General features: G+C 45.8%; 1 protein-coding gene across 1 annotated transcript; it reads right to left on the bottom strand.

Annotated features, from left to right (window-relative positions):
* Nucleotides 1-415: 415 nt before the first annotated feature.
* CHMP1B (charged multivesicular body protein 1B) lies at nt 416-9,050 on the bottom strand. Its single transcript, XM_005526130.3, has 8 exons — nt 8,927-9,050; nt 6,713-6,810; nt 5,857-6,003; nt 4,987-5,055; nt 4,732-4,839; nt 4,338-4,381; nt 3,966-4,038; nt 416-3,388 (listed from the first exon to the last, which is right to left on the bottom strand). Exons 1-8 carry the CDS (start codon nt 8,940-8,942, stop codon nt 3,344-3,346), a joined length of 600 nt encoding a protein of 199 aa, XP_005526187.1. The 5' UTR covers nt 8,943-9,050; the 3' UTR covers nt 416-3,343.
* Between the last annotated feature and the right edge of the window lie 14,189 nt (nt 9,051-23,239).

Raw genomic sequence — 23,239 nt, 5'->3', positions numbered from 1 at the left:
GCTGGCTCTTGAACGACTGAATAGAAATGTAAAAATTGAAGATTTTTAGGTCTGGGAAAGCCAAACCCAATCTCAAACCCACACCACCTCCTTGCCAGTTTTCCAGTGGTCCCTTGTTCTGTGTGTAAGGACAGAAAACCCTCAGAGATGTTTAAGCATGGGGCTCTCTCCATATCAGACTAAACATTTTTTTTAAAAAAACATAAAATTAGAGTTTATGTTGTTATACTTAATATTAATTACTCCCCAGTTGTCAAAAATCTCTCTCAGTAGTACTCACTTTATTTTCTTCTTATTTTCTCCCCATAAATATTGAATTTTCTGGATGTCTTCCCACAGGAAAGACATTCCATCTGCTTTTCCATCCATGTACAGAGACCTGTAGGAGCCACAAAACTTGGACACACACCCAGCATGAGTTGTCTGTACAATTTTATTTACCACCTGCAGTTACATTTACAAACTGTCCCATACAAGTAAAGCAGTTTTCAAAGTGAACTCAGAGCTACAAAAATTATTCTCTTCTCTATACACGGCACCAGCTTCAGAATTTATGTCTGGACACAACTGCTGATTACGTTTCACAAAAATTCACTATTTTTTGGCTCTGAGAATCTCCACAAAGGCAACTTGATAAGTTTTATCCCATTGCAATCATGACATTTAAGTTCTTGTTCTTGTTTTGCTTCCCTCTTCTTTCATCTGAAGCTTTGCATGGCTTTGTTTTGGAATTCTAATGAAGACAAAGCTACCACGAACCAGCAGTTTTAGTAACAGAGAATAAAAATGCTGAGCAAAACCATCCAGCAACATTTCAAGCAATGTTTCACTTTAGATGTGCCTGCTCATCAGCAGAAATATTGAAATTTTAGCTGGCAATAAGGTTCCAGAAAAGCACAAACAAGTGATTTAACATGAAATGAACTTTACAAACAATCAACTTACAGAGACAAAACAAGGTCGGAGTGAGGAGCCAGAGCTGCTCAGGCAAGAGAAATGTTTTGAGGAGCCTGAAGGGAGGAAGGATGAAACTCAAATATTGCTTTAGGAGTAACTTTCAGCTTTAAGCATTTCCAAATGACATGAGAAAAATGTATGTATTTAAAATATAACTTCAACCTTTCTGGATGCAGCTCCCAGCCACGAGTGAAAGCATTTCCCCAGGAGAGGGCAGGAGTTCTGCACACAGGAGCTACCAGCCCCAAACCCTGCCAAGGCTGAAACACACAGCAACTCCTGGAGTGAAGTCAACAGGGCAAAAATTCTCTGTCTCAAACACCCATTTCTTCCTAAGCCTCTTTGCATCACAGTCCCCCAGACATAACCTGAATTATGTCAGTCAAACCTTTGTATTTGTAAATTCCTTTCAAGAGACAACACTGGAAATCTATGCTGGTCCTGGAGTTCACCAGCCTGGGATAAGATCAAACTCCACACCAATCAATAAAATAATGAAGATTATTTAACCTTTTTGTTGCAGCAATCTCAATCCCAGTCTATTTTTAAATCCCTCCAAGGCTCACAGCAAGGCAACAGACTGGGAAAATCAACCATGTGAGAGCCATGAGAGAATTGCTGTCTGACCCTCAACTAATTCCAGAATGGCCCAAACCAGTCTAACAGCAGCATCATTTTTAACATTAAAAGAAGCCAGACACAGTAGCTGGAGCTGTCTGCTATCAGACACTGAATCCTCAGTATTCCATGGACAGCTCCAAGTAAACTCTGGTGTGGAGCGATTCCACAGAGGAAGCTTCCAGCACTCTCATGATATGAAGTAACTGAATATTAAAAAGCTGAAGGAAGTCCAGCAAGGCAAAGGCACACACACAGCCACCCCAGCTGGGTAACTGGGTTGCATAGATACACCATGACCTCGGTTACAATGTTCAGAAGCAGCCAGGGAAGAAAATGCAGGAAAAAATCCCTTTCTAGGATGTTTTATTAATCATTTGAAGGGATGGTAGCCAGACTACAGCTGTCAGTACGTGGTTTATAAACAACTTATAACTTCTCCTGTTTACAGGAGGAACACTTCAGGTGTTTACATTTATTTTTAACCCCACTTCTTTCTAGCAAGTGAAAAGATCCCATTTTAAACTCACGGTTTTAGTTCAGCTGCCAGTGTGAGAGAGAATCCCACAACATTTCAGGTTGTTTTGTCTATCTTATTTTTCCGATTTTATTTTTACAGTAACCTTGATTACTTCAGCACATAACATCCTGCTCAACCCTCGGAGTGAGTTGGGTAACACATTCAAAATAACATCTGAAACTGCTCTGAATTGTTTCATCATTTTTGCACATTTTCACTGAAAAGATCCTGCTTGAATAAAAAAGTGAGGTTGGTTTTTTTTCCTTAAACAATTCCCTAACACTGGAAAAACCCACGTGGCCCTGAGCACCAGGTAACTAAGAACCAATTCCAAACCTGGTGCTCCACACCTTCCCTCACCCCTACATAGACAAAACATAAAAATGAGCCCAAAAAATCAGGAAGAGAATTTGAACGTCACTGTTTATCACAACACACCACAAGTGGTCTCAGCTACAAATTTCTACAACCATTTCTTACTTTACAACTGCAACAAGAGTTTGAAGCTATTGAAAGCAGCCAGACTCTTACTATGCAGAAATATAAAAGGATTGCTAAAATTAGCTCCTCCATAAAACCAGAATATTACAAACAACGGGATGTTATCTGCAGAGAGCAACAGACCTGGCAAAGAGTCCAAAAATATATTTTATTTCTCCTGTGCTAAAGTGATGCCACCATACAAGTCCTCAGTTATATGAAATCAGCTTTTGGTAACTCCTTTATATCCTAACTTTTAAAGACTAAAAAACTCAAAGTCCACTTATTTGTTTCAACAAGTGCATTTTCCAGGAGGTCCACGCTGTCCATCCCTGCGTGTTCCAGGAGTTTGGCTCTGTAGGAAAATGATCTACAACAATCATCTGAACTGATACATCAGTTCTCCAACCATAAACAGTTTTTATAATTTAAAAAAATCATAATTTAAAATATAACTCACTGACACTCTGCTTTGCTTGGAACTAGAATGTATCACCATTAGTAGCTGACTTAGAACATCAACTTGAATTTGTGAAAAAAGCTTGCAAAAAATAGATCAACTTCCAAATGTACAGAAAAGGACATTAGAGCTGATATTTTTGGGTCACTTAATGTATTTTAGAAAGAATAGCAAGCTGGGAGTGAAGTACCCTATATTACAAATATTCAAACATCTATGCTGGACTGTTTTACACCTTGAGTGTAGTGCAGGGTTAGTTCCAGACAGGGAATTTGGAAGCAGGTCCAAAGAACTGCAGCTCTGTTCAGTTAGACTTGATCACGTAGGCGGGCCAGTCTCTGTGACAGCTCATCCTGCACAGTTGGAAATCAAAAAGGGAAAACCAACCATCAGCAACAGGAAAAGCAACTTTTGCCATCTCATGTCCAGCTGATGAGAAATTCTCTCATGGCTTAACAAGATTTGCTTAAGATCCCAAGCATGGCTGTGAGGAAGGAGTTTCAGAACACAAAACTAAGGAGAGAAAGAATTCTTTTTCAAAGAATGTGGAATATTTGATAGGACAAGGGGGCTGAAATCCTTCCCTGTGAGGGTGGGGGGGCCCTGGCACAGGGTGCCCAGAGAAGCTGTGGCTGCCCCATCCCTGGGAGTGTCCAAAGCCAGGCTGGACTGGGCTTGGAACAACCTGGGATAGTGGAAAATATCCCTGCCCATGGCAGGTCCCTTCCCTTTAATATTCAACAATTAATATCCCCTTTAACATTCAACAAATGTATTGTTAAAATTACTTCAATAGTAGGACTTTCAACCACACAGTTTCCTTGGGACAGTTGAAATAGAATTTAGCATTTTGTTTTGACTGAGTGAAGCATTAATTCTCACATCCCATTTCTCCAGAAAACATTGACCTGACTGAAATCCAACATTTACCTGTTCTGCTGAGGCCACGCTTGTACCAACAGAACCTGTCTGTCCTTGAGGTAGTTCCATGTTCAGATCAAGGCTAACAGGAGAAAACAGAGCAAACATCAAGTCAGGCACAGGCAGATCATGGGGGAAGCACAATAACTGACAGCAGAGGAATGAGACAGCACCCCCTGAACACTCCAGAGTTACACCAGCTGGTGAGTAATTTTGACTCACCACCAGGACAAGTCAGGAATGTCCAGAGGTAAAAGGAAAATTGTGTTTTTTCTCTGCTTCCAAGATACAGATTTATAGAACAAGGGTATTGGATTGTAGATAAAACCAGGAAGGGTTGTGGGAACCAAGATTTATTCAAGAAATAGAAGTGTCACCTACCCTGCTTCATCTGCCATCTCCTGCAGGAGCATGTCCACTTGGTTCTAAAAGAAAAAAAAAAAAAGATTGTTACATTTGGAGTTTCTGACAACTTCTTCTTAGATTTTCAGAGAACAGGAATTATTTTAACAAAACTCATTTAAAGGCAAGTGCCTTTGGCAGAATAGTTTTGTGTTTAATCACTAGAAGGTATGAACACAAAAATAAGGAGCAGAGGTGCTCAGCAGTTAAAATGACATTAATTGAACTGTAGCTTGTAAATAATGCTTCTACAAAATTCAACTTTCCTATAAAAAACCCCAAACATATAGCTGAGTGTTTCAAGTGCTGTTAACGAACAGTTTAGACACAAAATTTAAGATCACCTTGCTGAGATAGATTTTATTATTCTTACTTGTGGCGTTGTTAATGTCGTAGTGTTGCTCATTGTGTCTTCCATCTGTTGTGTCTGAACATCCAGTGTCTCAAACTGATGCTCAAATTTGTCCATTAGTGCAGATATCTACGAAAAATATGAATCAAATCACTTATCTTCAGATAACAGAAAAAATACATCTCAACTGGAAAACTCTTGATTGAATTTCCCTTTTTAAAACATGTTGTCCCTTCTGCATTTGATGTCAGCTCCAAGAAAATTAAATCTATTTACCTTTTCCAAGTTCATGCTCTTCAAGGTGGCATCCATAGACTTCACCACCCCTGCCATAGACTTCGTTACCTGAAACAAGGGGAAGGAAATCATTACAAGGAAAAAATGAGCGGTTTAGGAACAAATCCTTCCCTGTGAGAATGGGGAGGCCCTGGCACTGAGGTTGCCCAGAGAAGCTGTGGCTGTCCCTGGGTCCCTGGAAGTGCCCAAGGCCAGGCTGGATAGGGCTTGGAGCAGCCTGGGACAGTGGAAGGTATCCCTGCCCATGGCAGGGGCTGGCCTCAGATGGGCTTTAAGTTCACTTCCAACCCAAATTATTCTGGGATTCTGTTATTTCTTACCCAGCTCTCTTATCTCTGTCCACAGAGCTTTGACGGTATCAAATAGGAGGTAACATCCTATTGCCATCTGGATTGTCATATTTTAAATAGCTCCTACCATTCCCAGCTCTAGGAATTAATTCAACCACTTGAAATACATATTCTGAGGCAAAATTCACTAAAAATACGCTTTATATGGTATTCATTTCTGTAGACTTGAGACCTGTCGCTGTTAAGGGATACACTTGGTCAACAGGTCACAGTAAACTTTCATGGTGAAAAGCAGTAAATCAGTTTACCTTAAACAACTATCTGAACTAAAAAGGATCTCTGGAACCACAATTCCTGCCTCATGACCGTATTTTGAAGGGAAGAAATATCTTTGTGAAATAATCTCAAGAGCAGCTGCCAGACGAATTCCAGCAGATTTATTCTTGGCTACCTCTAAAACCAAAAGGGGAAGTTCCCAGCTCGTTCCAGCCGGGATGAAGCCACTCCAGAGAGGATGAGAGGTCTCCTCCTTGCCCCTGCAGGGTGGAGAGGGCCTCACCTTGCCCATGGTGACGGCAGTCTGGACTCTGGCTGCCACGGCGTCCACGCGGGCGCTCATGCGCAGGAAGTTGATGGCCTGGTTCTTCTGGCGGATGGCGTTCTCCGCGTGGATCCGCGCCACTTCCATGTTCCCCTTCTGAATGGCCTTGGCAAAGAGGGAGAGACAAAAGGAAAAGCCTTTTACCCTTCCCTGCTCTTGTACATAGGATTTCTGTGTAGTCTGTTCTGGCGTTGAAAGAAGCATTAATTAGTCACTATATCTTTTTCTATTAAAAAAGAAAACAAATCCCTCCCTCCTCCTACAAGAGTTCCCAAACATTTCCAAGATGAGAACTCCTAACTTCCTTCCAAGGAAGGCACTGGAAAGAATGCACTTCAAATAGGCAGTTTTGCAGAGCTACAGATACATAATTTCTCTTCCTGAAAACAGTTTTAGTCTCAAGACACAAACACAGGCATAGATGGTACAGCTGTATCTCACTACACCAAATCAACTCAGTCTCTCTTCACTACTTCAACGACTCAAAAGTTGTTTTGAAGTTCCTCTCCACAAGTCCTTTTAATACAAGCTTATAAACATGTAGTGGTTTTAACTCTAAGAACAACAGTCTCTACCAAGGCACATACAAGACAATCCTCTGGGGAAGCAAATGTCATGAGCCATCCCTGAGGATGCACAAGGATTTATCCTCATGTTTATTAATAAACACAGGAATATTTATAGTCACATATTTTAAATCACAAACATTGACCACATGATTATTTTCATGCACACCAGGGAAATGATAAAACACCAGATGTCTTCCTGCTCTAACAGGCAAGCAACAGATCTAAAAAGCTTGGTTCAGACTTACCTTCTTAATTTTAGCTTTCTCAGCCTTTTCCTCTTTGTCGCATTTTTTGGAGTTCCTGTTGAGCTCCTTTGCAGCAAACTTCAAATTAAACAGATGTTCTGCAGTGCAAGTTAAGGGACCAAACCTATTTCAAAGTGATAAATCCAAGCACCAAACACCCCCCAAGAAGAACTGAGAGCAGTTCTCTGCCATTACTTTCACTCCCACACCCAAAGCCTGTGACTCTCAGGGAAATGATGTGGTTTCCTGACCTGCCTGGAACCTCCTCACCCAAAAAAAGCCACTGAAGAACACAACAAATGAACAGTGTAACAGTAAACTGGTTCAGCTGGCCACGGCCAGCTACAACCCAGCAGGATCTTGGATTTAAACTGCTCATCCAGCTCCTTCCCAGCCCTGGGTCATGTGAGTGATCCTGGGCTTACCGACAGCTCCATCATCTGACTTTTGGGCATAGAGTACTTCAGTCAGGAAGAGAAACTTTTGTTTTTAAAGTTCAACTGCTTAAACTGAAAGCTCCAAGAAAACAGTAAGACAAACCTTCAGAGTGATTTGGAATGACTGCACTGAAATATTACTGACAGAGAATAGAGCGTGCTGTAAAAATAACAATTAAAAACATTCTCTTAAAGTACTGTTAATTAAAGCTTCCAAACAATATCAGTCTATCTTTGGAATGCTCTGTAGGTTTCTTTCCTGCCACCTGTGATATCCCAAGAGGAAGATGCAGCAGGTACTAAGATAATTAACAATTAAGTGGAAACAAGAAGCTAAACATTACGAGTATTGAGGTTTCTTCAATATCTCAAGCATAAATTATTCCAGAGCTGTTTTCTGCTTTAAAGTCCAGCTATTCTCTTACTCTGACAGCAACCTGGAGGTATTAGGAATGTCTTTGTTATCCTATAAACATCACAGGCAGGCTACAAACAGGTAACATGTGTGACTTTGCATTTAGGATATATATTAATGTAGGTACCAGTGCTAGAGCAGTTTATTTTGAAATAACTTCCTCAGTTACTCAGCTGGGGAATTTACCTGCCATTAAACCAGCTCATCTGCCACCTCCTCAGCTCACCCATCCCTGAAGAGCACATTCCTGATCCTCCCTTCAAGTGTCTTTCTCAACGTGCCACAACCCAAGCAGAACCCAACTTCCACCTCAGTTTGTGACTCACAGTCAGCTGCTCCGGTAATCCCGTCAGTCCCCACCAGGACAACCGGCAATGCCAGCACTGCCTGCACATTCCAACCACACTGAGACCACCAGAATCCACACTGAGACCTCTGGAATCTGTAAGAGTTCTCTGCCCCTGTGTGTTAAGATGGTTTTATACAGTAAGAAGGTTTCAGTCAGTTCACACAGGGCTCTGTGTGTAAATTCTTTCTAAGAGCAGGAAACACAGCTAACTGAGGTGGCTGTTTGGGTCACAGCCCTGCTGACATAACTCACATACCAGTCTATACACAGGTATGCTGTTCCTGCTGCACAATTTGCACTATCTTTAGTATAAATTGTGTTTTCTGCCTCAGGAACTGGGCTGTCTCTCCATACACCACAGCCCCACTTCCCCTTCCTCACTCCCAACCAATGCTGCCCGATCACACCTTGGGAAGACACCGAACTTCCCACTCACTTCCTTGGCCCTTCAGGGCGGTGAAACCACAGAATCACGGAACAGCTGAGGTTAGAAGGGGCTTCTGGAGATCACCCAGTCCAACCCCTCCCGTGTCAGGGTGGGTTTGGGATGTCTCCAGACAGACTCCACACCCCCCACGGCAGCTGTTCCAGTGCTCTGCCCCCTCCACGGAAAGTTCTTCCTCGTGATGAGGTGGAACTCCTTGGTTTTTAGTTTATGGCCACTGCTTCTCATCCTTGTGCTGGGCACCACTGAACAGAGCCTGGCACCATCCTCTAACACACCCCGGAAATACTGGTCTGGAATATGAGATTCCTTCTCGGTTATCTCGTCTTTAAAAGAGAATTACGAGGTAGAAAGATCCCAGCCCCTGCCAGTGCCACACCAGCCGTCCCCCTTCTCCTGCTGCTGCCCCTCGGGCCCCGCGACCACCACCATGAGGGGGGATTCGCCTCCTCGTTCCCCCGCGCCGCGGGGGCTCCTCCCGGCGGGGAGGCCTCTCTTGCCACCGCCACCGCCGCCGCCTCCCCCGGCCCTGTCCCGGCGGCTCCCGGCCCGTCCCGCCCGCGGATACTCTCCATGTTGGACATGCTGGCGGCCCCGGGGGGAGCGGCGCGGCTCCGGACCGGGCTGGGGCAGCGCTGGGCCCGGGGCGGCAGCGGCGGCTCCGGCGGCTCCGGGTTCCGGCCCCGTGACGAGCCGGGGCGGGGCCGCGCCTGCGGCTTTGGGCTGGGAGGGACCGGGAGCCTCATCCCGGCCCTCTCCTGCCGTGGGCCGGAGGTCATCGGTGGATTCGGGTGCTGTGGATCTCGGCCAGTCTGGCTTTAGGCTCTTCCAGGAGCAGAGGAGCCACAGCTTCTCTGCGAAATTTATTACAGGGCCTCACCACCCTCACAGGGAAGAATTTCCTCCTAATATCCAGTCTGAATCACAGAATATCCTGAGTTAGAAGGGATCCACAAAGATCATTAGTCTGGTTCCTGGCCCTGCACAAACAGCCCGACAGTCCCACCCTGTGCATCCCTGGGAGCAGTGTCCAAACCCTCCTGGGGCTCGGGCTGTGCCCATTCCCTGGGAACCTGTTCAGTGACCGACACCCTCTGGGGGAAGAACCTTTCCCTGGTTTCCATCCTGACCCTGGCACAGCTCCAGCCGAGGGCCCTGTCCCTGCCACCACAGAGATCAGTACCAGCCCCTCTGCTTTCCCTCCCCAGGGAGTTGTAACTGCGCTGAGTTTCTCCTCAGCCTCCTCCAGCTGAACTGACCAAGTGCCCTCAGCTGCTCCTCCAGGCACTTCACCGTCTTCATGTCCCCTCCTTTGGACATTTCTCCTCTCCTTCAGTTTGAATCCATCTCCCAGTTGTCCTGTCTCCCCAGGCCCTTGTCAATAAATAGTGTCTCTTCATCCTTCTCCTCAGCATCCTTCTCATCAGCTCCTTCAGGTACTGTGAGGCCACAGTTAAGTCACCCCAAAGCTTCTGGACACCCCCAGCTCTCCCAGCTTTTCTCCAGAGCAGAGCTGCCCCATCCCCTCTAATCATTTTTTGTCTCCTCTGGACTGGCTCCAGCAGCTCCACCTCCTTCTGGATCCCAGGGCTGGAGGCATCTCTGCAGGGCAGAATCCCCCTCTTTCTGCTGCCCACACTGGGGATGAGCCCAGGACTTGGGGGGTTGTTGGCTGGGCCATGTCCAGCCTCTCACCCACCGGCATCTATATTTAACAACATTTTCTGCTGAGGCATCTCAGACAAAACCTGCCAGAGAAGAGATACATCTGAGCTGGCAGTTCTTCCCAGGTGAAGTGCCTGTAGGAATTGTGGATATGGTAATAACGCAGGAGTGCTCGTGGCAAATGAACTGCAAAGAGTGTGGCAGAAGACACTTGAGCAAAGCCAGTAACTAATTATTCTTGTTGGTGTCTCACGAGTTTGAATTTATAGTGATAATGATCGCTGAGTCCTGGCTGTGAAAGCTTTGAAAGCAAACTTGTGACACCACAGCAGTGACAGACTCTGTAATAGGAGAGGTCTGCAGGAATGACCTTCTTATCCAGGAGATGGGAAAAGATGAGATTTCCTGGATCTCAGGATAATTCTCAGTATCACCAATTCACAGAAGTGTTATTATCTATGGTTTTAAACCAAATCTTAGGAGGGCTGTAGGAGAGATTTAACATATTTAATAGTTCTCTGTTTAAAAGAGTCTGCTCCTGCTTGGACTACCATCCTGTGTCCTCCTGGAAGCTTGCACAGTAATTCTCATGAGTAATAGATCTTGAAATGAGTAAGGTTTTCCAGGGTCAGAAGCAGACACTAGATCATTGAATATCCACTGCTTTTTTCTCTAATATTCCTGGAACTCTCTCATTAGGACACGATTTGGAAGTGGTAGTGATATTAGATAGGAAGTATTAGAGTGATCATCTACTCTGAAAAAAATGATTCATTTCAGTGCTGTCAAAGAGAAGTGAACCTGACCTAATTACCCACAACAATGTTAGAGAATAAAGCAGCTAAACCTGCTCAGAAGCAGGAGCATGTAATGTTCTACCTCAATTAAACCTGGAGAATCATCAATCAGTGTCACATAGGTGACACAGGAGGGAACACGCTGGGCTGCAGCTTCCTCAGAGCTGCTCAGGACGTTAACTCACTAATTCCAACTGAAATCTCTCTTTCCTTTTGACTGCTGAGGAAATATCCTGGTGGCATACCTTAAAAAGCTACCTGAGTTAAAAAGGAAATGCATTTTATTGGTTTGGTTTTTTTTCCCTAACAATCATCACTGAATTTTCATTATTAAAAAAACCTCCACATTTGGAAGAAATGCATTACCAAGCAATTATGTTCAGCAACCTGAATTAAATATGTTACCTACCGTGCATGTAGGTGTAGAGACACACTAAGATTGCAATGAAACCTATGTAATTTAATAATTTAGAAATATTTTCATTATAATAACATTCTGGAATAGTAGGAGGGTCCCTCCTGAGCTGTGTTTTGGGTGCAGAGTGAGGCTTTGCTCACAGGAGCTCAGTGCCCAGACCTTCCAGCCTCTCTCACCCAGGAGGAAAAGAATAACTTTGACATTGGAGTCCCTGTTCCTGAAGGAACAAATCTGAGTCACCAATGGTTAGGAGGCAATAAAGCTGTTGATTAATCTCTGAACTCTTGATAGAGACCTTCTGCCTCTAAAATGAGAAGGAGGTTGCCATATCCCAGGTCATGGAAGGTGAAGGTGCAATTGGTGGCTTTTTCCAGCCAATAAAATTGCAAATAAATTGGTTACCTTCAAACAATCGTGGGTGTCCAGTATTGCTCATTAGACTGAAATCACCTTGCACAGATGTGATTTCTGAACAGTTCGCTCCTGCATTTTTCATTTAAATTCTTTATAAATCCATTTTAGAGCCCCAGCCATTTTGCACTGAGGTACCAACTCTCAATTCTCAAATCTCTTCCAAAAGCAGCAATTTCAAGTCTACCTCCTTCCTCCTCCCCTCCTACACGTCCTCCATCTCATCTTGGATGCAGCAAATATTTATTTTTCCTTAAATTTTATTGAGTTGTGAATTATATGTTGCTCCCTCCGTAGCACTTTGGAGAAATAAAACTGACAAACTGAGCTTCACAAGAAGATGAGCTAGGAAAGAAGTGCACTGAAAATATGAAAAAAAATCAGAATTATTAAATAAAAGTGCTGAAAACTCAGCAGAATTCAATTTGCAGGCATGATGGAGGTGTATGGATTTGCCAGTTTAATGAGTGCACTTACAGGTAGTGATGGTGTTTAGGGTGGGAAGGAGGTGATGAGGTGGAAAACATTCATTACATAAAATTTTTCCTCTCTGTCTGTGGTGTTTCAGCTCAGTCTTTCTTTTATGTTGCCTCCACCATGTTCTTTTCCATCCCTTTTTCCCCTTTCCTGTATGTTTTCACATGCAGGAATTGACCAATCCAGGATTTGTTAAATACAATGAGCTTTTCAGTGCAGTATGTTACAAACATTTGGCATTTCCTTGATGTCTTTCAGCCAAGCCCACAGGAATACCCTTCATGTTTTGCAAGAGGGAACAAAGGTACATTTTATTTTCATGGTATCTGGGATGCCATATTGCATAAACCTCCCAAACAGTGGTTCTTACTATAAAATGACACTTTTGGAATGCATCCAAACCTAAATATGACTTTGCCATTAGGTATAAAGGCCACAAACACAGCTTGATTTTTATTCTTGTGATGATCAAATCCTTCAATTTTGACGTAGTGATGATTTTACTCTGCTCAGTGAGATTCTCACCATATGCAGTGGTTACTGGCCCAAGCCAAATGAGCTCATGAGCTCTGGCTTGTGAACTGTGACACCAAGAGCGATGAGGATCAATATTAATCACAATAATTGATCTGTTCCCTTAGTCACTCCCGGTGTCAGTCACGCATGAGGCGCAAGAGGCAGCAAATGTTAAATAGGAATTCAGGGGGTAGAACATCAGAACGAGTAAATCCAGGTGTGATACAGCACTGCTGAGAACTCTGACCCTGAGAGAACACTTACCATTAAATGCAGTTTTTTTAGTAGGTGCAAATAAAAGCAATACCAGGATTGGACTCACATTGTATTTAAAGTCTACATACAGCAAAAGGAAATTAGGGTGATAAAGACATGGGGAAGATCTTGGCTGAATCTCCAAGGCAGAAACAGTTGGCCATGGGAGGAGGGATGATGTTATCCCTCTCCTGTGGGATGAGCCAGGCAGCTTGGCTTCTTCCCATTGAATGGAGGAGCACTGGCACTGGGAAGTCATCCATTGCCCACCAGCTACTTTGCTTTTCTACTTGCAGCAGGTTCACCACAGCAGGAGGACTCTGCAGCTCAGAATTACTGATGGCCCAAAATGCTGGTGACTCACCAAATTTCCACTGCAGGGGGTTGGCAACTGCACGAGTCCAGTTCAAAGAGGGGAACGACAAATCAGTCCTGACTCCACATGGAGAGACGATGGCAAAATACAGCTCTGCCCGATGTCTGGACCTGGATAAACAGGGATGTTCTGGTGGGTGTAAAAGGCCTGTTGATCCTGACAGTTTTTTGTACCACACATTGCATGGTTACATCCCCAAATGAGCATTTTCATGACTCAATAAAATCACTACAAGTATAAGATAACCATAAAATCATGGAGTGGTTTGGGTTGGAAGGGACCTTAAACCCCATCCAATTCCACCCCCTGCCATGGGCAGGGACACCTTCCACTATCCCAGGTTTCTCCAAGCCCTGCCCAGCCTGACCTTGGACACTTCCAGAGATGGGGCAGCCACAGCTTCTCTGGATAACTGAATGTTGTTTTGTTCTTTCACTGAGGCATTCCTATAATAGTTCCACCTAAAAGACATCACTGCAAGTGGACAAAACTGAGTTTCTGTTCCACAGAAAATTCACCAAAAATTGTTCTCATTTAGAGTGCACACCAGAAATTATATAATTTTCCAGGAAAGCAGAGTCCAATAATTAATGTTTTAGAAAAAAGCTCATTTTCTGATTTTATTTCTAAGTGTTAGTAGTTTAAAAAAAAAAAAGAACAACAAACAAACCAAACACCCTCCTCTTAGTCATATTTCATGTTCTTTAAACATCATTGCCTTTAAAACCTTCTGGCTGTCCTTTGGAATGTTTCCATCTCCTTCAAAGTTTCATGGCAAGAAAACTTCTTCCAGCATGGACATTATTTATCTGAAGCAGCAAAGGGATTTCTCCTGTCTCTTTGTGGAACAATGAAGACAAACAGCACTGTAAAGCCCAGGATGAAGTGTTTGGGAGTTCAGAACAAACCTGCCAAGATCTGAAAGGCAGCAACCAGAGGGCACGAAAGCATCAGTTCAATAAAACCATTTCATTCTCCAATAGCAGCATTTATGAGCTGATTCTCCACCTCTGAGATCCTCCAGATTTTGGCATTTTCAGAAAAATCTAAGTTACATCTTTTTGAAAGCCAGCAGGGCAGGGAAAACCAAAGGGCTCTACATCCCTGGGTTCATTTATTTTTACTAATAAGTTTTTTTTTCTCCCCGTTCTATTACCATGAATAAGCTTCATTTCCAGCTTATCTCTGCCAGGACCACTGGCACAACTTCTACTGAGCTATACTGGTTGTGTTCTGCAATGGTTTGTGGATGTTCAATTTAAATAGGAACGTGGGATTTCATTCAAAATAGATTGAGGAAAACGAACTGCTAGTTCTAAAAAATATTTGAAAGTTTATTTTTTCCCCCAAAATGCTTTCTGTCTGTTCTTAAATAGATTAATATTTAGCCTTTGACAATACTCTTTCAACCACTGAGTAAATGAGAAGCCTGGGACAGATTTAAGGAGAAAATTTAACTTAGTAAATGTGACAGAGAAGTAATTTTTCTTCTGGAAAAAGACTAGTAGAGAGAAGCAGTTAAAAGAACCAGCGTGAAGATAAAAAATCAAAATTATTTATTTTAAAAATTAACCTCCCTTCAATAATAAATCGGTACATCAGCCAGGAATGGCTCTGCCACTATTTAGGGTTGTTTAGCTGTGGTTAAAGTCAGCCAAGCCTTGGAGGAAGACAAGGACTTCCAAAGGCTCAGAGACTACAAAAGCTTTTATGTGGGAGAGCAATTTTTTTAAAAGTTGAAACAGTATTTTTATGTCTTTGCTTATCTTTAGTCGCATTTTATTTTGGGGCATTTAAGAAATAATCCTCCAGAATACTTTTAGGGTTTTTCCCTCTTTTTTTCCCAGCTGAAATCAGATGATGGGGAACCTCCGGGAGCCTACGTGATTGCTCTGTGCTCCAGGGATTCAGATTTCTGCTGCCAGGGCTGTCTGTGCTGTGCCGAGTGTTTCAAACATGTTTTCTCAATGATGATCAAAACAAATCCTTCCTCTCAGTGCAGTATTTATCAGAGCGGTTGATTCTCTGAAGGAGCCGCTCTGCATTTGTCATTCTTTGGGATCGCTGCAATATTGCACAGCTCAGTAAACACCGGGCTCCAGTACAGCTCTTTTCACACAAAACCCATGAAACAGTTCCTTGTAGCACACGAATCCCGCTGCAGAGCCTGGCTGATTCTCCCTTAACGACCCCATTTGGGCTGCTCTCAGCCTTTCCCGTTCTGCAAATGTGCAAACTGCTGCTGTTGTTCTGCTGCCCGGTGACTCAGCGCTGCTGCCGTCACTCTGAGCTCAGTCCCAGCTGCAGCTCTGGCCCTGGGGCACGGTCCCTGGGACACCGGTGCCACCAGCAGCCTCTGTCCCCGCTGCCACACGGGCTGCTCCATCCCCTGTCCCCGCTGGACGGGAAGGGCCAGCCCGGCTCTCTTCCCTGCGAGTCCGGCTCGGTGGCAAGCTGGATATGAGTCAGCAGTGCCCTGACAGCCAGGAGGGACATCCCTGTCCTGGGGGACACAAGGCGAGGGAGGGGATTGTCCCGCTCTGCTCTGCACTGCGGTGGCCTCACCTCCAGGCCTGGGGGAAGTTTTGGGCACCACAAATAAGAAAGACAATAAATTATTAGAGACTATCCAATGGAGGCAAAAGAGGATCTTTTGGAGGATCTTGTGGAGGATCTTGAGGAGTGGCTGAGGTTACTTGGTCTGTATGGCTGGACAAGAGGAGACTGAGGGGAGACTCAGGGGAGACTCATCACAGTTACAACTTCCTCACAAGGAGGAGAGGGGGATAATGGGAATTTAGAGGCAGTTAATGCTATTCCAGCACCAGTGAGTGTAACAAACCTACAGGAAAGGTGTGCAGCCAGGTGTGACCACGCTGGGGTCATTGCTGCTTCCAGTGGAAGCTGATGTGCCTGGTCCAGGCAGTGGCATGGTCCTGGCTATGGGAACAGCCCCAAAGGATGGACACAGTCCTGCTGTGCTCCCTGTGCTCCTCTCAACAGCTTGGGATGGCTGGAAAAGCCCTGGAGCAGGAGACCACAGAATCACAGGATCATCAAGGTAGGAAAAGACATCCAAAGTCATCGAGTCCAGCCTGTGACCAATCCCCACCTTTTCATCAGCTCAGAGCACTGAGTGCCACCTCCAGGGATAGGGACTCCAAACCTCCCTGGGCAGCCCCATTCCAATGCCGGACAAAACACCTATGGAATGCTACATGGATTTGTGTGTCCTCACCTGGCTCTGAGGGTGAGCAGCAGCAATCTCATGATGTACTCGGAGCACTGATGCAGGAAGGCATTTCAGCAGTTTCTCTGCTCATCTACAGTATTTCATTCTCATCCCTCAGGTGCTCCATAGTGCCCTACACAACACAATCAAATTATTGGAGCTCTACTAGGAGAGAAGATTGGATTAGCAGCTAAACAAACCAGATCAGGTTATAGATTTCTGTGCAGTTTTATTTTCTTCCTACCACCACAGGGATATGTGTAAACAGGCACATATACAAAGCCACCAGCATTTGCCATCCAGGGACATCTTGTTATACCAGCCACACATTTCTGAAGGGTAAACATTTTTTATTTAGGATCTGATATGGGAGTCAGAGGTGAAGGGCACACACAGAGCTTCTCTTTCCTTCTGACTGGACAGGCAGGAAACAGCATTTTCTGAGCTTCCCAGCTGTCCGTTGATGACGAATTCCTGCTTGTTCCCATTTAGCCCAGCTTCAGCTGGTCTGAATATATTCTATTTAAAAGTGCCCTGGGATTAGTTCAGGTTGCTCCAGACTTCAGCGTGCTGACGTTGGTGGAGATAAACAGAAGTAATTTGCTGATTCACTATTACAATTTTCATAAAATATGAGTCAGGGTTTTCTTCTTTCATGTAACACGGAAATTAGGTTACCATGCTTTGCTGAACACTGTGCTGTACTGTGTGTGTTCCCAGTAGCATCTCATGTTCCTGCTGTATATTTTTGGAAGAATAACCAGATTTATGAGGCCACATCTTCTCCTGTTTCCCTTGGCTTCCCAACAAACTGGCACTCATCACTCTGTGCCTTGAATTAGAGGACTCTTCTTCACTCCATCATAGAGTCATGATCCCGAGTGGATTTTCTGCAGCCTCTCACCTGCTGAGCTGTTAAACCTCTGCTTAAATTCAACACTTCCATGAGCTTCTCCAAACCTGGACATCTGCAGCGAGACTTGCTGAGTGCCCATGGCAGAGGGGTTGGAACAAGAACATCTCCAAGGTTCCTCCCAATCCATACCATTCTGTGCTTCATTTCCCAGGATCCACCTCAAATTCCAGAGTAGGGAGACACCTCTTTCCTCAGATTTCTTCTTCATCTTGTAACAGGGTCTTCCTGGCAGCCCTAGCATGTGCATTCCCCCTTGGATGTGTATTCCAAATTCCTGCTGTTGCCTGGCCAAACCTTCCCCTCCTCATGACTCTGATGGTGCCTTTCTGGTTTAACACAGAGTAAAATTGAAGAGGTGACTGGAGAAAATGACATCAGCATTTAAATAGATTTCCTGAGGAAATTTTTAATGGTCATTTTTATTGCTTATTTTGTGCTTTTTAAGTTTTTTTCTCCCTGGTCAAAGGTGAAGGAATTATTTCATACAGACCAGTACAGGAAAAGAGCTAATTCTGACTAATCTCAGGAGGTTGATTGTTTTGATTCATTTTCATTCTGAGCATTGATGGCTTTCAGAGAGTTTCTTTGGATGAATCAAAATATTCTCCACTTCTGGGTTTAGGCAATACCAAAACTTAACAAGTCACTTCACTTTTAAGAGTAAAACTCCATAAAAGGGAGCAGGAGCTATAAAACACCTGACCTCAATGGACTTCTCGGACTTTCTTAAATTTGCACAGCAAGGAGCTCTCAGTACTTCCACTGGCTACTAAACTGAATATAAGTTCCTTCCAGATCCTGGCTGATTGCTCAATGCAGTGTGCTTGGGGATGGGAGGAAAGAGTGCTCTGAGAGTCCTGTGTGCAATCTGGCTTCACTCTGGCAGGCTGGAAAGGAAAATTTCTTATGGTTCTGTTCTCTTTGTGTGTGTGTGTATGTGTAGAAGTGAATGTCCAGTTCACCTGGGAAATGCACTTTTACCCACCCCCATGCTGGTTCAGCAGCATCTGCCTAAAGTTAAGGCCATGGGGAATGTTTTTTTCTGGGGTGATTTCCTTTGAGACAGAATATGCATCATTCATGACATGAAATTCTGGAGTTTTAGGAGGAAAACATAGCCCTGTGATGGAATTTTCCAAAGGTAAAGATGATTTTCTTCCACCTTGCTGAACTGCAGAGTGCCAGGCTAAATGCACAGGGTATCTCAGATGTAAATACATGTGAGAATTGGGGGAGTGCAGATCAGGCTCTGACCTTTACAGTTCCAATCTTCAGCGTTTTGCAATTGCCTTTATTGTTCTCACAATTTTAACTTGTTCTTCAGAGCCAAATCCCTGTGAAATTCCATAAAATCTCCAGGTTGGGCTGGACCCCCCATCATTGCTGTGGAGGATTTAGGCACTGTTATTCCAACAAAACATGACCTTGCATTAGGTTATCCGTGCCATACTATGGACCTTGAGCTCTGCATTCATAAAATCCCACAAAGGGCACAGTTCCAAGCTCTGTGAAAAACTGGCTGTGCTTCTACAATTTTATTCAGCAAGAAATCAGTGCTGTGCGTCACTGGTCAAAAGATGACTAAGCTCTGGTTATAAATGATAGAAACTGTGAGGATTTACAGCTTGATTATCTCTTTTTACTCCTTTGGAGTAATACCTTACTTCTTCACCAAGGAATTGGAGATAAGCAAATCTTTAAACAAGGTGTTTGCTCAAGAGCTTTGCAGGTGAGAAACGTATTTATGGATATATTAAGTGCTTTCTGGAATTAGGGCCAAAGCAGGAGGAGGCAGCAAGAGTCCAGGTTTAGGGAGTGTTTCTTGTACATCAGCACAGGAGACCTGGCCTGGGGGTGGCCTTTAAAATCCTCATTTCCAAACCAAACAAAAGGAGCTGGGTGAAATCCCAGCTTTACTGAACTCATGAGCAGGAGTCCCAGCAATCTCAGTGGCCCTGGGATGTCAGCAGAGAGATGTCCTTGTCCTTCACCCAGTCTCCTGCCACTTTTCCCCTTGGAGAATGTGGTGCTGTCAACCCCATGGTGGCATTCCTGACCTGCCTGCCTGTGGCCAGTTCCAGCAGCCTGGTGACATCCCCATGGCACATTTTGACATCTGCCTCCCTGAAAATGTGCAAAGAGGTAAAGGCACAATTCCAAGAGAATCCAGCTCTCCCTGCCTGACATTCAGTTGGGTTCATCACCCTTTGAACACGAGCTTCTCTCAGAGTACTGAACACTATTCCGCTGCTCAGCTGTGTCGTGGTGCTGCAACTTCCTAGTGATAAAAAGTGGGGAAAAATGAAAGATATGTATCTTTTCTAAGTGCAGGAGGACCATTAACTAATTAATTTTCCCAATTAATTACGCAATAGCTACATACAATGGCTGGGCAAGCCATGGGCTTCATCCTGGCACAGGCTGAGTGTGCAGCTCCCATCCTGTTCCTCTCTCCAGCAATGCTGCTGGTCCAGGGCCTCTGGGCTCCCTCCAGCTTGGTTCTGGTGGCCCAGGACCAGGAAACTGGAAAAGAGACTTTTTGGGGCTGAGATTTGGTTTGTGTTTGGAATTGATGTGATTTTCAAATGTTTCCTCACCTCTTTTCCCTAATTAGTGAACTAGGAATATAAACTAATATTATAGTGATAAAGAAAATAAATAATAAACTAGTATAATAATATAAAGTAATTTAAATATAATTTAAATTTCAGACATGGAAATATAAACTAACTTTATGACATAAAATGAAGTTGTCTCAGGAGTGAGATTCTTTAATTGTGAAGTACTCTGTAATCACTGCAATTGCTCCATCATAAAACTATTCCCAAGAGGAAAGATGTTTTTAAGGGCCCTAAAGAATAACAGCTGGTTTGAGGTTTTTTATATTCAACAACGGTCGTATTTCCGTGCTGTGGATTCCTTTAGGAGAAAAGGTTAAAATCCTGCTTTGGTGTAATACCCAAGAGCCAGCCTAGAAGTACCTGGGTGCTGGAAGGTCAAGTACAGACACAGCTATTTAAGGTGATTTTATATTTCCCTATGATAAGATGCAGTTTAAAATACTTTCATGACATTTTTTTTGCTCATTGTTATGAGTCACTGTAGTACTAAATCTGCACTTTTTTCAAAACTAATCATGGCTTACCCATTTGGCATATTTTCTCAGAACAGTTAAGTAAATTATCTCTCATTTTAGGTCTGTGTCTAAGCAAACTTAAACATTATATAGCAGCAAAGGTATTCAGTGTCACAGTGTAATGGAAATTACCAAAAATGGCACAAATGCCATAACCTCGTCACATGCCATGTTTTATCCCATCCATCCAGTGAAGTAATTGATCAAAGATAATAAATTTTAGAAGCTCACGTTGGAAATTTTTTAAATTGGGTGTTTAGAGCCAGAACTGAGTCTGTGACATCATGCCTTGTACAGGGAGGAGCATATGGAATGTTTACAGTGGGATCATCTCCGAGCAGAGCCACGCTGGAGAATTTCCTGGTTCCAGAGCTGAGGATCACACAGCAGCCAAGCACTTTTCTACAAGCAACAGGTGAGGCAGAATTTGGGGGATAGAGCAGCGAAACTGCAGGTGCTGGTGCTCACACCACTGATTTCCCTTCAGTCATCTTAATTCTTCTATTTGTGCTTCTGAAACGTAGGTTTCCGTAGATTTCCTTGGCAATTACATCCTCTGCATGTGTCTTGCCCAGAGAAGCTGTGGCTGCCCCATCCCTGGCAGTGTCCCAGGCCGGGCTGGATGGGGCTTGGAGCAATGTGGGATAGTGGGAGGTGTCCCTGCCCATGGCAGGGGGTAGGACGATGTTCTTTAAGGTCCCTTCCAACCCAAATCATTCCAGGATTTTATGAAATAGTGAAGTCAACCCCACAGACTACTTGTGCAGGAAGGACCTCAAAACTAAACAAGTGTAGTTCTGACTTTTCTTGGGTTCATTGATCTGAGAATTGGATCACCAGGATTAAAATGTTTGCCACCAAGTCAGTGGGACCTTCTTTCCACGGGCTGACAGGACCTCATGTTGCACCAGGGGAGGGCCAGGCTGGATATTAGGAAAAATTTCTTCATGGAAAGAGTTCTTAAAAGCACTGGAATGGACTGCCCAAGGCAGTGGTGGAGTCACAGATCCATGGAATATACTGAGTTGGAAGAGACCCATCAAGATCATCAAGTCCAGCTCCTGGTCCTGCACAGACATCCCAACAGTCCAACCCTGTTCCTAGAGCATTGTCCATGTGCTCCTGGACCTCAGTCCCATCTCTGGAGGGATTTAGCAGCCATGTAGATGTGGCACTTGGGGACACGGGTTAGTGGTGGGTTTGGCAGCGTTGAGGTCTCTCGGTGGCCTTAGTGGGCTTTTCCGACCAAAACAATTCCCTGAATTTATGATTCTTTGATTCCACACCTCCACGGTCCTATGCCCTCCACTGGGAGTGTGTGGCAGCCAAGATGGATAAGGCGATGGTGGCCGTGTCCTCTCAGTGTCACCGCGGGGCAGAGCATGGCCTCGGTGCTGGTGTGCGGACCCTCCGAGCTGGGGCTGCGGGTGTGCTGGGGTCCCGGGAGTGACAGCGGTGCTGGGGTCCCGGGAGTGACAGCGGTGCTGGGGTCCCGGGTGTGACAGCGGTGCTGGGGTCCCGGGAGTGACAACGGTGCTGGGGTCCCGGGAGTGACAACGGTGCTGGGGGTACCGAGTATGCCGGGGGTCCCGGTGGTGCTGAGGATACCGGGTGTGCCGGGGGTACCGGGGGTGCCGGGGATCCCAGGGGTCCCGGGGGCACCGGGGATCCCGGGGGTGCCGGGGATGTCAGGGGTCCCGGGTGTGCCGAGGGTGCCGGAGGTACCGGGGGCACCGGGGACCCCGGGGGTGCCGGGGGTGCCGGTGATGCCGGGGGTGCCGGGGGTGCCGGGGGTGCCGGGGGTGCCGGTGGTGCCGGGGGTGCCGGGGGTGCCGGTGGTGCCGGGGGTGCCGGGGGTGCCGGGGGTGCCGGCTCGCCCGCCCGGGCGGCGGCGCGGCCTCCTCCCGCCGTTGCCATGGCGGCCGCGCTGCGCTCCGCGGGGGCGGGCGGGGGCGGGCGCGGGGCGGGGCGGCCCCTTCAGCACCAGCGCGGCCGCGGACAGCGGCGGCCCCGGCGCGGCGCGGGCAGCACACGGGGCGGCTGCACGGTGAGCGTCCCGTACAGCCGCACGGAGCGTCCCCTACACCCGCACGGTGAGTGTCCCCACACGGTGAGTGGGTGTCTCCACAGCCGCACGGTGGCCGAGTGTCCCCCACAGCCCGCGGAGCGTGTCCCCCGCAGCCGCTCGGTGGCTGGGTGTCCCCACAGCCGCTCGGTGGCTGGGTGTCCCCACAGCCGCTCGGTGGAGCGGTGTCCCCACAGCCGCTCGGTGCAGCGGTGTCCCCCGCATGGCGAGCGGGTGTCCCCGGAGCGCCCAGCCCGCAGGGCCGGCGGGTCGCGGGTGCCCGCGGGGTTGGGCCGGGCGGGGCCGTTGCGGGAGCGGTTGGGCTCGGTTAAAAAACTTGGAGAAACCCGGAGCGCTCGGCTCGGCTCGGGCCTTTTCCTTCTCTCTCCGTAAGGCGTTTTCCTTAGAAACTTTAGGGGTGAACTTGTAAAAAGGGCGGTCTGGCGGCGCGGCGGTGCAGGAGGGGGCTGTGTGTGTCTGCCTACACGTGAGCTCCGTCTCACTACGGGCGTTCCTTTGCACGAATCCTAAAAGCTCCCTGGATGTGGGCAAGCCCTGCCTCGCCACATTCATAGTAGCGGTAGTAGGAGCGTGGCATTCCTTACTCGCTGTTGGAA

Source organism: Pseudopodoces humilis, chromosome 15, assembly GCF_049639895.1.
Source record: "Pseudopodoces humilis isolate 2021_Gansu_Grassland_sample_001 chromosome 15, ASM4963989v1, whole genome shotgun sequence".
NCBI lineage: Eukaryota > Metazoa > Chordata > Aves > Passeriformes > Paridae > Pseudopodoces > Pseudopodoces humilis.
This window is presented reverse-complemented; position numbering and strand designations above follow the sequence as displayed.

Excerpts from the sequence above, each read along its gene's own strand:
- CHMP1B (XM_005526130.3), bottom strand. Across the intron at positions 5,056-5,856 it reads CTGCCGTCACCATGGGCAAG|GTAACGAAGTCTATGGCAGG; the intron begins GTGAGGCCCTCT and ends CCCTTGTTTCAG. Across the intron at positions 3,389-3,965 it reads GCGTGGCCTCAGCAGAACAG|GATGAGCTGTCACAGAGACT; the intron begins GTAAATGTTGGA and ends CCAACTGTGCAG.